The sequence below is a fragment of the Strigops habroptila genome, chromosome 2 (assembly GCF_004027225.2).
Source record: "Strigops habroptila isolate Jane chromosome 2, bStrHab1.2.pri, whole genome shotgun sequence".
Taxonomy (NCBI): Eukaryota; Metazoa; Chordata; class Aves; order Psittaciformes; family Psittacidae; genus Strigops; species Strigops habroptila.
In genome coordinates this window covers 62,616,807-62,634,141 of record NC_044278.2, presented here as the reverse complement: position 1 = coordinate 62,634,141, position 17,335 = coordinate 62,616,807, and the positions used below count along the sequence as shown (strand labels likewise).

The following is a 17,335-nucleotide window of genomic DNA, read 5'->3' as shown; positions in this document are numbered from 1 at the left end:
GTTTTTCTCTCCCCTCCCCAGCGGCAGAAAGGAAAGGATTTGGCCACGAGAGGGCTCTGTAAGGATAAAGCAATTCACAGGCACTGGCTCCAGCAGGGCTGGAAGTGGCCTAGTGCCGGGGCAGGGCTGCTGCATTGCTTGTTTCTGCCCAGCGGTAGGATATTTAGACTTACATTAAGGCCCGATGTCCCACCCTGTCAAGGAAGAAGCCTGTTTATGGCTGTCTGTACAACTGCTTCTCCCAAAAATGTTTAGGGACACAGTATGAATAGGAGTAGTGAAACCTCATTACACCAGTACATAGTAGTAGTACGGCATCCCTCAACAAAATGAGAAATGATATTTCTAGATTTTAGTCAAATTAGTTGTTACCTACTGTGCTAGAGATAGAAAACCCTGACTAAGCATATGAACTACTAAGAGTGATTATAGAGGAATTGTTGCTGCAGCTTTCTGTAGCCTGGACTTGAGCATGTTGCCTGCTGCCTTTACCTGAAGAGCTGTTATACACTGCATAGAGTAACTGCTAGTGAAGATAAAGGTAGCATTCCTCATTGCTGTCTTGCCCTGTGCGTTGCCATATTTATTGAATTCCTTAAGTGGTAGCTGCAAGGAAAAAGGAAGATGCTTGAATTCGAGCAAGGAAGGAGATCGGATATTTTACCCTTTTCACACCAAGAAACAGGTTCTGACAAATTAAATTAATTTATTTTGTACAAATGACAGTGGTGTCACAGCTGATACAGTAGGAAGGATATGTGATTTTGTACACCTGTTTTAACATTACAAAATGCCCTTTTTTAAAAGGAGTATCCTGTCACTAATCACATTCTACTCTGAACAACAGACAAACAACAGAACCACCAGTTCCACTTACCAAGTCTGACATACAGTACACAGTGTTAACAACACTTACTTGAAAGGCAGGAAAAATTGGTCCTGTCAGTTAACCCATGGAAAGCTTACAGTGTGCTTTAGTCAGTGCAAATAGAGGAATGTGTCAATTGCTGTAGTATCTGACCACCTGCTTAAATGGGGTGAGTTATCCCTGAGAAAGTATCTTCTCTCTGCAAGTCTCTCGGAGTTTGTTGACTGTTGCCATGGACAAGCTTCCAGGGTCTGTGAATATTTTCTGGTGGCAGAAGGAGAAAGTTCTTAGTTAAAATGCTGGCTTTGGACAACGTGCTGGAATTCTCACGTAAGTCTCTGAAGTGTGAAATCCCTGCTTTGATACCCACACTGAAAATGCCCATTGCTCTTTGGCTTCTTTAACAGGGCAGCATCTTCTTCTACTCTGCTGTAAAGATACAGTAAACCTGCAGCTCATAACAAATGCTTTAAGTTACACAAAAGCAACAATACAAAAACTAGTTTGAACATAAGTGTCCTGTTAAAATTATTTTAGAAGGCATTTGTGTTGGTGGATGGCAGGCACATTTACAATGCATTAAACCATTCTAGGTAGTGCTACAAAGCACCAGTGCATTTCTCATGGGGTGCTAACATAGGTTTTTCAAGCTCTGGAACACATACATATATAAACCAGTATGTTCCTACTAAATAAAAAAAACCAAAACAAACAGTCCCCTTGCTATATTACCTTTGCTTTTCTTCTCTACCAAGCTTTTAGGGTAGTAGAGTACATGTAAGAATTTGAGGCATTTCAAATGCCATCACACAGCTGCAATATCTATTTTTGCTTTGACTTCTTGCTCAACAACAATACATTTGTTTCTAGTGCTTCCTCTGAAGCTTCTGACTGAATAAAACTGTGAAGCAAGCTGCAAGTTTATGCACTTTAATCTACAATTCAGATGTGGGGGCCCCTCAGTTTTCTGTAGTTGTAACTGACAGCTCTGGAGACAAGACTATAAACGAGCCAGTCTACCAGAATGTTGTTCAAAGAAGCCTGCGCTGCATTAAACTAAAAACTAAGGTTTTGTTCAGGGAGAGGGAAGCATAAAATACTCAACTGTCATTGTCTCAACTGGTACTAGTATCTGTACTGCGGAAGAAAAAATCCAAACCCAAGCAACCAAACCCAAAGGCATGTTTCAAAGTTACCTAAGAACCTAACCTAACTTTGTTATTTAAATTGCCTTCAAAGCCCCCTTGGTACAGAAACCAACACAACTGAAATAAACTGTTTTATTCAGAGTAAAAAAAAAAAAAAGAAAAAAGCAGTTGAATTTCTAAAAATAGCTGCTGTAGAATGTAATTTAATTAAGGGCAGGGGGGATGGGATGGGACAAGTCCTTAAAGGACAAGTCATAGAACAGCTGGTTAGAAGGAACCTGGTCCAACTTTAAGTGTTTGTATGAGCCTCTGAACTGGTATTCTCATGGAAGTTAACACTAAAGAAAAAGATCTTATTCTAAACCCTTTATGGAATGGGAAAACCCCTCAGACATCTCCCTTCTAAATTAAAGCTGTACCTGTGATTTGTCTTTTGTTCCTTTAATTCAATGACTCACAAACACTACTAAGTTAAGCTTATTTTTCTTCTATATGAGCAAAGATGAAACTGAATGACATCCTCCTATCATAGACCTATGCACAGAGCTCTGACATGAGCATGAAACTTTTGGCAGTAAAAGTCACCTACTGGGCTGTAGTTTTGGGCACACTTAGCAAACAATGGTAGTGGAGTTGGCCATGTGATTTATGACAGATGTGCTCCTGTTATTTTTTTTTGCAGCTGCCATCTTTTGCAATTTGATCAGAGTTAAGCTCTGAATCTAATGATCAATACAGATTTGGCATCCAATCTATTAATAATTTACAAGAATAATTCTTAGCTTGCAGATTGTTATGAGACTTGCGCCCTCAACTTCCTGGTTTTGTCTGAAAATAAGAACTTGGTGCTACCTTTTTCTAAACAGAACGCTTTATATTCTGGCACTATTAAGATTTATCAAGGCAAATTTAAAATTCACTTTTGTGTCTATTCTACAATACTCTGTTATAATTCATCTGAAAAAAGCACAGGAACACAAACCATAGTTCACTGAAAAATGCACTGAAGTTATTTTCTCAGACTTCCTGCCTTAACTAGTAAAAAGGGCAAAAAAAGATTCCCCCTGAACCAATAACATGAATGGATTGCTATATATGGATTTGAATAATCTTTTTAAGAAACTCAAACCTTTCTAAAAAACTTTTTAAGTAAGTCAAAACGTTTTCCATCCTTTTGGCAATTCCCACAGATACATTTCTCCTAATTATATCTACCTTTTGGCTAAGACATTTCTAAGTCAGTTTTGTTTTCAATTTGTAACAACTAAAGATAACAAAGAATTTTACCTGCATGAAGCTGTGACACTCCGTTACAAATGTTCCTTTGGTGATCTGCTTAAATTTATCACAGATGTCAGGGAAATTCGTGGCTTCCAAAATAAAAGCTTGGTTTTGCTTTATTAACGTTAAGGCCACCCGGAAGATGATCTTTGATCCTTCATAGAACAAACAATCCCATATTCGGAACACAGTCTGCAGCAATGGAAAGAATTTCAGATTACAGCTTCTTGATTCCCGGTAGGTAATTTTCAAATGAAGTAACAATTATGTGTGTATATTAAGAGAACTTCTTATAAGAGTTACACAAGAATAAGAGAATTACCTCTACTGGAAGAATGTCAATGAACAAGCATATAAACCAGCGTGACACCACTAGGGTCCACATGACTCCATGTCTTTCCATCAGCTCTGCCACAGCTGGAACTTTCATTTTCACAAGTTCTCCAAGGACTTCCTGGTCAGTTTTCAGGCCCAACATCACAGGACTGTAATAATCTTGGAGAGAAGAAACCAAAATTCAGCAATCTTTGGACATGATCTTGCCACAAAACTGAAGAGAACATCCTGTGGAGCTGAATATATAAAGGTATGCTGAGCTGATGATCCCAAGTTGAAGTACATTAAACCACGCAACAAAGATGTCTGCATTGTGATCAGACAGCACTTCTGCAGCCAAGGCTGATCTCTCTACACAAACACTTCATTCAAGCGTACCAAAGAATCTTCTTTCTCTCTGACGTTTTTCGGCAATTCATTCTTCCTTCCCCAGGAAGGATAATCTAGGTAGGTTTTAACTGCTAGCTTAAATTACAAAAGTAAAAGTCTTATTAATATTTAAACAGTTCAGTGTAACCACCACCACCTTCTCATGTGGGGGGGGGGGGCTACACACCTCCCAGTCCACACAATACCCAGACAAGTAACAAAAAAACCAAAAACCCAAAACAACCCGTTGCCTTTAGAGTGGGTCCAGTCACAAACTGGACATGTGAATTTCTGAGCGTGTCAGCTGTGCAGGAGTGCTGAAGGCCAGATACCAGTTCTCCTGGGGTATGACTTAGCCATTAAGAGTTTTTCTTTTTTTCCTCTGAGCCAAGGAAATCACACTTTTCACAAAATAATTCCAAAAGGAAGTGAACAACAGGTCCCTCAGGCAACATCTCTTCCTACTTAATTTATCTGCAAGATGAGTTGAAATTAGACCTACATCTCCTACACTGCTGGTCATTGCACTAAACTGCTAAATCACAAATTAAGAACAATGGAGCACACTACAACTGTTACCCCACAGTCTGCTTGACAGGTGAGAGTTTTCATTACTGAGGTGCAGGCTGAATAACAAGCACCTCGGTTCTATAAACAAACACATAGGTCTGCATATTCTTAAGGGAAGAAAAAGATTCTTTTTTAGTTTATAAGAGTTCAGATGGCCCAGCTAGGGACAAGAATTACACATATGTTTAAGAAATTTGTATTAGGGATTTAGGTGTTGACAGAAACACTTAAGCTGGGCTTGATGGCTCCAGCCCTGGGAAGCAATCCTTGATGCTTTGCTGAGAAGACTCTTATAATTAACATTATTTACTGGAAGAAATAACTGGTAACACAAGCACTTTGCAGTGTGTTTCTTTCCTTCACTGATTCTGGAAAGCTGCAGTTCAGGTTTCTCTAACTTAGCTGCTTTCTGCCAAGGTTTCCAGACCCACACAGCATACGCCAATGGTATACATAAAGATGAAGGAATCATAAAGAGCAAAGTCCATTTCTCTGAAGTAACTGTAATAAAACTTCCCAGTGCCACAAATAAGTTTAAGAGGAAGCCCAAATTATGCAGTACATTTATAACCTCATTAATTTCTCTAATGAAATCACAAGAGCAGTTTAATATTCCACTCTTTCCTGTGACAATGGTTTTCTTGAACAGACTGCCTGCCCCAGGAGCTATTTGTTCTACATTTGTCCTATCCAAACTGCAGAACATTCACAGTTTTGACAGTACCAAGGAGCATTTCATTCAGCCTTTAGGAATCAAGCTTTTGGTCTGTGATCCTTATTTTCTTTGTTCCCATTGAAGAATGACAGGTAAAACTCCTGTACGGACATAACTGCCACTGTATACATTCCTTCAACCATTTGCCTTTCAATTGCTTAGAAGGAAAGCTCTGAAAGCTAAAGCACAAGTAATCCCATGCAAAAGTGTACTAAAACCAGAACAGAGTCACACCATGACCTCAAAGTCAACACACACTCCTCTCCATGTATTTTGTGTTAATGTGGTGCTCATTTGTGAACTGGAATGCAGGTAAAGTAACATTAACTGTCTGAGTAACCCTTTTTTAAACTCCTAGTTTAATGTAAGTGAAAAACTAATCACATTTCAAGTAACAGACCAAGCCTTCTTCCCTTTCCTACCCTTCCTCCTCCTCTTGTACACCCACAAACCATTTTCTTCTTTTTTTCGTGCTCCTGAGACATATGAGCACTTAAAGTTAGCACCGGCGAGTGTCCTCAGGAGGAAGGACAGCAGCCCACACGCTCTGCTCTGCTGCAATCATCTGATACACTGAAATCAACAGCAGCTGCTATTTTTAATTTGTACAGCAAAGTAAATGTCAGGATTTCAGTGAGGATGTAACCGGACGCCTCAGCCAGCTTTCTGAGAGCTGGGAAGTAAAAAGTTAACAACCAGGCAACTCGAATACGTCACTCTTTTGAATTACTGAAGCAGCTGGGAAGCCTTGGCGTAAATGAGAATTTCACTCCAGTTTGTTAGATTGTGCTGCTGGACAGAAAAGAAAAAGGAACTATTCATCTATCTGGGGCTGCCTCCTGCCATCCCTCATGGAGCAGGAGGGGCTCCATGTGCCCTGCTGCACAGCACTGCAATGTTCAGCCCAGAGTGCTGCAAAACAAGCGGGAGGAGTGATTAATGATTTTATGCAAATGCCGATGACTGAGGAGCAGGGTTTTCCCCAGGACATTTGCTGCCGGTTCACAACAAAAAGAAGTTACATTAAAAGAATCTGCATCCAAGACATTCTTACATATAATTATTATATATTAATTATAGTTACTGTGGGTATCAGTTATAATTATTACATGTGATTAATATGTAATTATAATTTAATTTTACTGTGTAGATATACTTTTATACAGAAATATATGTGTATAAAATTAGCTCCTCAAATTAGGAAAGCTGCATTCCCAATCCTTTAGAATGTATTTGTGCACAACTTGTCCACAGATGATTTACATGGAACATAACAGCACTGCAGTGGCCCAGGGGGTAGCGCAGACCTGACCTTAGGGCTCTAACATCAATCTTCCGAGGACAGCATCACCCCGGCAGGGAGCCAGACCTGCAGGCAGAGCCGCCCCAGAGCACAGCCAGCAGCACCCACACCTGCACGCTGCCCAAGGGGCACACACCAAGTCATAAGGGCTGCACAGGGATTGCCAGAACTACAAAGGCAAGTCATCCCTGGCAATGCTCAAGGCCAGGTTGGACGGGGCTTTGAGCACCCTGGTCTAGTGTGAGGTGTCCCTGCCCATGGCAGAGGGGTTGGAACTAGATGATCTTTAAGGTCCCTTCCAACCCAAACCATTCTAGGATTCTATAATCATGTTCAAGCCACCTTTCATGGTCCATGTCTGGTCTCACTAGTGAAATGATTGTGTAACTTGGTTCGGTGCCTAAGCGCTTGGTAACATTTAACCTACGTGGCTCTTCTCTTCTTATTTGCTAGGGATGCCAAGTCCCTAGGCCTTCTGGAAATGTCCCCTCAGCAAAAATCCTGCAGCTCTCCCTTCCTGCAAATGTTTCACTGTGTGCCCTGATTTCCTAATCTTTTATAATTGGCTGCTCTGCCCAGAATCTTCCCCTAAAGTCAAGATATCCTTGTTTATAAACAAGTCTACACAAGCCTAATCCTCCCCACTCCATAAAGCTGTTTTTCACCAGATACTGTGCAGCAAATTATTTTTACTTATCTACCACCAAAATACATTAGCTTTATGTTCCTTCCATATCTTATCTTACAAATTATTTGAAATGTATAAATTTGCATTATCCACATTTAATTAGCATAACACTTATTTTGCCTTCTCAATAATCTGGCAAAATACTGAGCAGTTGATGATCCAGAACAGACCTGAGTCAGTAACTGTGCCAAATCTGCTACTTATTAAGTAAAAGAAAATAAATAATCAAATGTAGGCTAATTACATTGTGTATCTATTGATCTAGGTTGGTTTATAGGAATGTCCTCTGACAATAGATCATCCCCCTGAAAACACACATAGCCAGATCGCTTCCTTTTATTCCTCAAGTTGTCAAATGAAAGTGATAATGTTAACATTTAGATGACCACGCACTACATTACTTTTCATTGCATTTTCTTCTGTAAGACCAAAAATGAAATAGTGTCATAAATAATTATATTGTTATTAAATTATTATTGATTTCAGAAAATATCTAGGTGAAAATTAAATTTCCTGATATGAAAATTCCACATTTTCAAGCTCTTCTGTAAACTGGTCCTCGCCTTTCCTTACTTTCCTCTCAGCATTCCTTTGTCTGTTGCCTGCCCACACACACCCACTTCACCAAGTCTGTTGCTCCTGCTGCCTGCCTGTGGATTTTGGGTGCCTTGCTAAATTTAGGAGCAACCTAGAGTGTAGCAGAGGGTAATGCAGGCAGCACCCCATGTGAAATTTGCCCCATTGAGTGCCCCTTCCTCATCAAAGTCCTGACCCCAAACAGCAGCGCAGCCCCATGGCTCTGCTGGGACCAACGGCTTCTTTTCTTGTAGTCAAGCAGCAAAAGGAGGAAAAGCCAGCTTTGGCAACTGCCAGGTATTTTATTGCTACTGTACAACACAGGTGACCAGATGAAGGGACTTTTTTTATTGTTCAAAGGGCTTTTTTTTTTTTACTAACACTGTGGCATACTGTCACTGAGCTTGAAATCTGTTCTAGCTCAGCATCTGGCAAAGAGATATTCCCTAAACTACATTTCACTGTCTCCCTGTTGCATAATTAGCACCTCTCTGAATCCTACCAGGATGTCCAGGACTAAGACGTAACTGTCTGCTTGCGCCCCAGAGCAGTAATGAGATTTACAGGAAATAAGGATAAAGCTTGTAGGGACTGTATGACCTTGTTCTCTCTCACAAATAGATTAAGAGGTTCCAAAAATAAAAGTTTAAGAAGCAGTACTCTTATAGCCTTAAATTACCTTTACAAGTCAGAGCTGCAGAAGTTAAAAAAAAAGAGTCCTTCAAGTCTGTTGTGCATATGTCAGGTTAAATGTAAATACTCCTACTGGAACTAACATGAGATGAATTCTTAGTGTTACAGAAATACCTCAGACAAGATCTCAGCTCTGCTGCTTATCTTCCAGCATTTCTAACTATTATTTCAAGAGCCCATATAATCCAAACCAAGTGTGATTTATCTTGGCAATCCAATTTATTTAAGCAAACCTAAAAATTATAAATTAGCTGGTTTAACTTTTCTCACAGTCATATGCGATGTGTTTTATTCACAAGAATGTTTATAATGTCCATGAGAGCCATGGGGGGACAGGAAGGAGAAAGGAATTAATGTTCTCTCTCCTCCCCCAAACAAGCAAAAATGGTTAATTTTTTTACCAACATGTAACATTCAAAATGTCTCCTTGCTGTAGATGCAATATAACCATTTGCTACCAGACTTCAGTGAAATCCAGAAGACACAAACAGAGCAGCCTCAATGCTGGCAGGCAAAAGCAGAGGATGCCATGAACAGAATTGGCCACCTTCATGAAGAGCCCTCAGTCCTGTATTTCAAGTCCAACCAGAAACAGATTCAATCACGTGCCTTTGCGGAAAAAATTCCTTTCCAGTAATCCTTCACTATAAAACTTACCTGGTTGCATGTTACTGAACCCCATGCTACACAGGGTTTATATTAAATAGTCTTGGCAGCGCAAAGGTTTCCTTTCCAAAACAGATATGCTGTCATAGCTGAGTTTATGAACTTCATGCAACAGACATGGAATTATTTTCATCATTTCAGTTACACAGAGGTCAAACTAGATGTAGACAGCAGTCCCTTACCCTTGGAGCAGCTAAATAATTTCTGCTATTCCTACACAATTTACTGACTCACTCATTCTCCCTGTTGTCCGCTCTAAGCCTGCTTCATCCATGACGGCAGGGCAATCTTCTGCTATTTTATTTGTACCATGGGATAGTCAAAAAAGCTGCAATAGGCCTTCTAAGAATCTACATAATGAGTCTGGCATAAAAAGTTGGACAAGCTATGTCCAACAAAGTTACAACAGGAAAAGGAGGGAAACCAAGTGTGCTGCCAATTCTTTTTGCAGTATCAGACAAAAGTGACCCCCTGCAGATGTCCTGACCAAAACAATATCCTACAGATATGTGGTTAAATGTCAAGCTAAACTCTTAACTATGATATTTTTAAAACAATTTCCTAATCCTCCTTCCAGGAAATGGGGAAAAAAAAAAATCCAACAAACCAACCAACCAATCCAAACCAGGCTCAAGCTGTATTTTATTTTTCCTCCACTGAACCAAACTGAACCAGAACTTCTGTCCTGAGGTATTGAACTACCACCAGAACCAGCAGTAGCCATATCAGTCAAAACTGAACATCAGCTTTTAAAAAACATAAGCAAGCCCAATTTATTTTGGATGGCAGAACTACCTTAAGAAAAAAAAAAAAAGAAACAAAACAAAAAACAGAGAACACAAGCATTTTATGGATGCTTACTGGTTGTGATACTGAGATCACAAAAAAATTTAGCATAATAGTATTTTGAGAAATTATTTACTATTAACACCTTTTCGGCTAGCACAAAAAAGTTTAATTGTTTCTACATAATCCCATCTGTTTGTATTCATCTTCTGCTTCAGTTCCCAAACTTGGAAATGGATCCTGTGGAGCTGAACAAACCATTTGGTTTCCTATTTGCATTTCACACAGCACAGTGGGATTCTGAGCAGATGTAGTAGCTACCGTTTGGAAATTGAAGGATGGTTGTTAATTTTGAAGACAATGGGAAGAAAGGCAAAGATTATATCCTTCCAGACATCACAGAAGGCAGAGATGAAATATAAAGAAACAAAAAGGCTCCATGTATAACCTCTCAGAGAAAAAAAAATGAAGTTCAGCTGCATGTTAGAAGTCACAAATGCAACTTTCAGACATTCTAGTTATGGAGAATGAAACTGGCTAGTGTTTTTAATTATGTTTTTAAAAATACTACCTCTCTGTTATGTGCTGCTTAGTAGAGACATTTACATCATTAAAAACTAGTCTAGATTAAAGTTATAACTACCAATGTGCTCTCATATAATTAGATACAAGTCTGAGCAAAATGCTGTTGGCCAACTCTCCTTTCTTCCCTCTCCGCGCTCTTCATATCCATTACCATTGGAATTGCTCCTTTTGTGAATACTGTTTTTCTCCTAGTATCAGTGAGCTGATAAACACCAATGGACACAGATATTCACCATTCTGCTGTTTCCAAACATCCTGCCCTGACTCCAGTCATTGCACTCTATGAATTGCACCAGTCTAAAAAGATGCATGATTTGGATTAGGCTTACTGGATTAAAGATGGTCCCAAGAGCCAAGGCTTTTAATTCCCAAAACACTTTGACAGACTTTTAACACCAGTTTCCTTGAATAGAGAGGAAATTTGTGAACAAGCATTGGAGATTACCACAACTGCTTATCGTGCCTGTAGAGGAAACAAACATTTCTTTTTATTATTTTTTTTAAATGAGTTTACAATTGTACAGTGAGTTTTAATGACTGATGACTTCAGCTGAATAAGGATTCCTGAATCTGTGGCTTTTCTAATTCCTCTACAGAATTAGAAAGAATAGCTATTTTATCAGTTCACTGCACTGATAAGACTATTAACACTTCAGCACAAAACACAGCATTTATGTTTGCTCACACTCGAGAGCCACCCAAGCATTACGTTTTCTTCAGGTCTTTACAAGAATGCTACAGTCACACCATGGGAACTACCAAGCACATTACTTAGAAGACTGGGACAGAAGCAGGAGGCTTAAAACAGAGAGCTGGACAGACACACATGGTTCTAGCCTGGTTATTTGAGAGGGAAATTAATCCAATCCTTCAGTCTGAAGGGGAATGAAAGCCACAGCCCTCTTACTTCAAGCCTGAAGTAGTTAACAAGAGAATTAATTTTCATCTTGAAGCAACAGGTTTTAAAATTATGAGAGGAACAAATTACACTTCTCCACTAGCCATAAATTGAAAGCTTAGTAAAGCATTCAAGTCTTCTGAACATAAACCACATGAAACAACCAAGGCTGTATTTCCCTAGCATCTCTGGAACTAAACAGTCACTTCTTGCACATTCAGCTAGACAAAAGTTACCACTATGCACTGCACGTGATTTTCTTCGTATAATTTCCTTTACTCCCAAAGCACATCTCCTTCCATAAACACAGAGTAAGCACATCTCAGCTCAGGAAAAGCCAAAGTAATCCTTGGCTGTATTCACTACTGAAGGAGAGAGCATATCATCTCTGTATATGACATGAGCAAAACTGAGGTTAGAAAACTGTATCCAGCTTTGATATTCACATTTAAGGCAGGAAGATGAAGAACTGGAAAGGACATGAAAGACACTATTTAGAAAAATTGAGCTCTGTAAGGAACTTCTCTATTTGTAGAATTTATACAAGGAAAATGAAAAGCAAGCTTGACCACTTCATAGAGAACATCCCAGGCATTACAGGCTTTTCAATATACTAAGAGAAAGTCTTAGAGCAATAGCTACAAATTAGGAAAATGCAAATTCCAATAAAAAGTATAATAAAACACTTTTAATAAGACAGATTTATAGTTTGAATACACTACTCGGAGTGGTGGTAGGGTCTCTCTTTCAAACCAAGTCTGGGACCTTTCATAAAGATGAGCTCTAGCCAAACAAGTGTGCTACTGCTTCCTCAGCTGGCTTCTTGTACAGTAAATCTAGTTACATTTCCAGTTTTAGGAGTCTTGGTATTTAACACAGGGATTACTTCAAGCACATGAATATATCTTATGGGGATTTACAAGGTAAAATACAAAACTGTATGTTAGGATCTACATTGAGACCCTAGAACTCTATTATACTTGTCAGCAATTGTATTATGCTTCTTGCTGTTGAAATATATATGTTTATATATTTATCCTTGTTATTCTAAATATCATCATGTCTCTCCTCCTCCAATCTTTTCACTATGCTACTCTGTTGTGCCTTGCGTATTGATGTGACACAGTATCTTTCAGTTTTGGATTGTTAACCCATACCGGCTTCATCTTTTTCTCCAACATTATTAATACAACTCTTGCACAGGTGTAGCTTACAAACATTCTCCAAGGATCACTATAACAACCTTCCTTCAGCCTGGTACTTTTTACCCTTTAATTTTTAAAATTTTTTTTTACCCATATGCACAGCCTGGTTGTTTATCAATAATTAAATATAAGAATAGAGTTTTGAATGATGAAATAGTCATAAAAGTAAGAGACTGCACTGAACTAACCGGCATTATCTGCAAGGACACAAGGTGCAGTGCAAGATACCGCTTCGGTGGGTAGCTCAGCAACTGCTGGTTAGAACAAATGCCTGCATGTTGAGATAATAGATATCTAACACATTTTCTGGTTGGAGGTCTCTGGTTCTCAATTATATCAGCCATAGATTTGCAGGTACTGTTGCGTAAGAGATTAGGCATAGTCAGAGACACAAATATTTGAACTGAATAACAACATAGTTATGTATCAAACTCTTGTATATCCTTCTCTTTCAAGTAACTTATGTTTATAACATTCTGTATGAAGTCCCATCATACAGACTGCCAGGTCTGAAGGGAAGAGCCACTTGAGAAATGCAGAATGTCTTTACAATACCTTTACAACATTTCTGTGTAGACTGCTTGCTTTTAATTGCAGTTAAGCATGTATTTATTTAGTTCTTGTGGCTGAATTTATTTTAATACCTCTGAATGCAGAACTGGCTAGGCAGCTACATCTTAGAAGACCTGCTTCTCCAAAGGGGAATGGAACTTTGTTCCACATGAAGCATTTTTTCAGCTGTGCAGGTAAGAGACCCTGCTAGACCTGAACTGAGCTGAATTTGAAGCCTGTGAAGATGACGCAGGCTTATGTGTCCTTTCACAGAGAAGATTTGAACACCATACATATGTGGCTTTGGTGTGGAAAGCTCCTTGCAAGGCTACGCGTAACGTGAGTGACTTCATGTTTGCAAAATAGTTTTTGATAACTGAGCTTTTTTTAGTAGCACCACCAACCCAGAGAATTTCACCAGATTGATCAGTTTTGGGCTGTTTACTTACCTTCCTCCTATGTCAGCACCCACATATAGGGCCATGAGCTGACAGTTTTCAGAGCTCATCCTTAGAAAGTTGCTTTGTGTGTGCTCACATGTGAAGCCGTAGCAGAGTGCACCTCTGGAGTACATCACATCTACCACTAGGAGAGATGTGGTTTGGCTGGTAGGCTGAGTAATTAGTAGTTTTGGAATATGGGACTCAAACATGTTTTACTCTCAACCAAAAGCCATGATGAAAGCATTAGTCTTTGAATATTAGAGGTCAGTTTTATGTACCTAGGAATTAAGCATGCAGTGTTCTGTTAAGCTGAAGGTGGAATGTAGGAGTCATCATGTGCCTGTATTTAGAAACCACGATAAGCCTGAAATGCTTATTACTTACAAATCTGAACAGCTAGGGGATTTTCCTGAGCAAGCAGGAAATGAGTAAGTGATGTTTTTCTTTTTTAAAATGATATACTTTTTTAAATAATTTATTTCCTGTATGTATCATATGCCCCATCCAAATCACAAGCCTCACCAATAAAAGAACAATCTCAATATTTAGTAGGTGTGCTTTAGGTAGCTGAGTAAAAATCTTGCCTTTTTGTCTAAACCAGGAGTTTCTTGTATATGACAAGAATACATATGTTGCCAGCCTTACTTTTGTGAGGAACCATGGAAAACTTCAGCTGTACAATGAAAGGACCCATGGCGTTTAAAAATGCTGAAGAATATTGAGTTCCTTGCTACAGCTGTATTTACACTGGAAGCAGGACCTAAAAGACTTACTCCACCCAAAAAATTCAAGCACGCCTCTTTCCTTCTGGCAAGCAAGTCTTACATTAATATAATTTCATTATGTTGAAGTATCCTCAATAGGCCTTCTGGTGCTACTCTGGTGCTACTCTGGATGGGACTGCAGCCTTTGGCTGTCTGTGCAGGCAGTGGTATTTACCTGTCTATCTCACCAGTAAATCAAAGTTTCATCCTTTTCAAAAGCCAACAGCAAAATAAATGTTTCAAATGAAACCTTAGTTCAGATAGGACTGATCAAAGGTAGAGTTCCCTGGCTGTGTACAAAGGAGGAAGGTAGGCAGAATGGTAGAAACACAGAAGTGTGGATTTAGGGGAAGAGAACCCTTTTTTTTGAACATGTGAAAAACAATTAGTAGCTAAGCCTTAGCATGCAGCACAGGGCTTATTTAGTCTGTGCTGTATATTTTGTTGGAATAGTCACGTTGGAGGGATGTTATTTTTTGCTATTGTTTTAGCTAACGGCTGTAGTTGTGAAAGCACTGATTTGCACACGTGATATTGAAACTATAGTTTTGACAGAGCTGTCTCCATGTTAAAGGGATTGTGCTGGTTTAACTGTGGAATTAAAACAGCAGAGGTGCAAAGCCAAAGTGAGGAGCTTATTTCATTCCTCATAGCATACATATATATATATATGTGTGTATATATATGTATGTACATATATATGTATATATATGTTTTTCATTAAGAGTAAATAACTCCCGTATAATAGCATAGTAGACTAACTAGAGTATAGCTTGATAACCAGTGCTGCTTTCAGACTGAGAACCACTGAAGTGTGTGTGTGGGGCAGAATTGTTCTGCTATATATAACTGCCATGCTTAAATCAGTCCAAATTGTCAAGCTTTTCTGCTCTCAAACTCACCATTTAATCACAAATATGTAAAATGTGACAAATATGCTCCTTAAATTACATACCAAAGTACCCCAGTTGAAAGCTCCCACCTACCTGATGTTTTCTAAAGCAACCTCCCCAATATTTCCTCAATAGAACAAAAAAATTTCCCAACAAGAACCACAGTGATGAACAGAACAGAAACACTAGAGCTATGCTGAATACAAGTTGCAAATACCTCTACTCTGAGCTTGAATTGAATCCATACTGCTGCTTGCGGGCAATACTGTCTGCTCCAGCCACGTGTTTTGAATGAACATGGGAATAAAAGATTTTGGTAACACCCAAAATTTCAGTTAAACAAATAATACTCTTTCTTCTTGCTGTGTTTAAATGAGATATGCTCCTAATCCCTTCAAATCCCTGGTTGAGCTGCTGACAGTAGACTACAGGCTTGTCTTCAGCAGAAGCAGGATCATTCTGGCCTCACCCAGATGTACCCAGCAGTGCTGTGTTCAGCCAGATGAAGGGCATGCACACAACTCCACATACCAAATTTGGTTTTTGCTGGCTCTCACTTCCAGCTGTGCTAACTCCATTTGAGTGTAACAGAACAATTCAGCAAGAAAAACCTCTACTGATGGGGTCCCATTCTGTCAGTGGCTGCGGCAGTCACGCCTTCATCATATCCTATGGTACATTCCTCCACCCAGACCTAAGAACCAGTACAAGCAGGGAAGTGAGCCATAGATTTGGGAGCCTTTCTCTGTCACTTCCCCAGAAAGCTGCCACTAGTAGCAGCAAGCTGCTGCTCCCATCTGTCACATTCTACATTTTCCAATCAATGACATTGATCTGTGGCTGGCTTGGTTCATCTGCTGACCAAAAAAAATGCTGTCAGCATCAAGGTACTGGAGTGGCTGTTAATGTAATTAAATGTGTGTGGGCAGGGAGAAGGACGCATTCACAGGGACACTGCCGAGGGCAGAGAAGGCATTTCTAAACTGTCCTAAATAGATTTAACTGGCAGCAACAAGACACACTCAAAAATGAGGACATGACCTGGAGGTGTATTTGTTGCAATGAAAGGGGAAAACATGTAGATTATAGTGCACACAGATTAAACAAAAACCAAAAAAAAAAAAACCAAAAACAACCCCAAAAAAAGGGAAAATGGAAAAAATGTTGGCTAATCAAACTGTTAGCATCCAACAAAAGACAACTGTTATTTTTCCCTCTGAAGATCTGAGGAATATACAATGCTTCTCTGCTTCCCCAACAAATAATTGTAGGGCTTTCAACTAAAATGCACTATTAACAGAGTGTAGTGACTACTTACCTAAGCAAGTTTCTTTATGGATACAGTCTGCCTGATTCTCTCATATACACAATTTTACTGCAATTATGCCAATTATTTTATCTGCCAGGCTTTGAATTTTATAAATGTACAATTCAAGCATAATATAGGAGAGTAGTGGGAATAAAAGGGAAAATATTCTTTAAAGATTTTTTTGGAAAAAAAGAACATCAGCAACAAGTTTTCTGACAATAGAGCTTTGTACTGCCTCAATACAAGTATTTTTACTACATAAAAGATTCATACTACTTCACTTGGGCTCCCCATCCATGCTGGCAGGAACATCTCAAGCTCTCTTAATACTGACTGTGGAGTGGTAGGGCACACTCAGGTCAGCAATTCTGATCAGATATCCCCTTCCCTACTGACTATCAAAGGAATGTAAGCGCACATGTTTCTAACTTCAGCACCTCAGATGGATTCCTGGTTGGATGTGCTGAACCCAGGCCAAAGTCTGTAACAAGACTCTTGTTACGGAGTAGTAAAAATATATGTATAAACAGGGTAGTAAATATAGATCTATAAATATTACTTAAGTAAATGTACATCTCCTTCATACATAGTAATTACCTTTCATGTTATGAATTTCTTCTCATCACCAATGCTACTGCCATAAGATAAATTCAACAACTAAGAGGGAAAAATAAGAGCAACTTTTGT

The 17,335-nt window shown here is 39.1% G+C and overlaps 1 protein-coding gene across 1 annotated transcript in view; it reads right to left on the bottom strand.

The window, feature by feature from the left end:
* Window positions 1-686: 686 nt before the first annotated feature.
* GRTP1 (growth hormone regulated TBC protein 1) overlaps window positions 687-17,335 on the bottom strand; it is a 37,196-nt gene continuing 20,547 nt past the window's right edge. The window contains exons 6-8 of the mRNA XM_030477167.1: window positions 3,620-3,792; window positions 3,304-3,489; window positions 687-1,132 (exon numbers count right to left, since the gene is read on the bottom strand). Of these exons, the coding sequence (XP_030333027.1) occupies window positions 1,043-1,132; window positions 3,304-3,489; window positions 3,620-3,792 (449 nt within the window). The 3' untranslated portion in view covers window positions 687-1,042. The remainder of the gene's footprint in view (window positions 1,133-3,303; window positions 3,490-3,619; window positions 3,793-17,335) is intronic.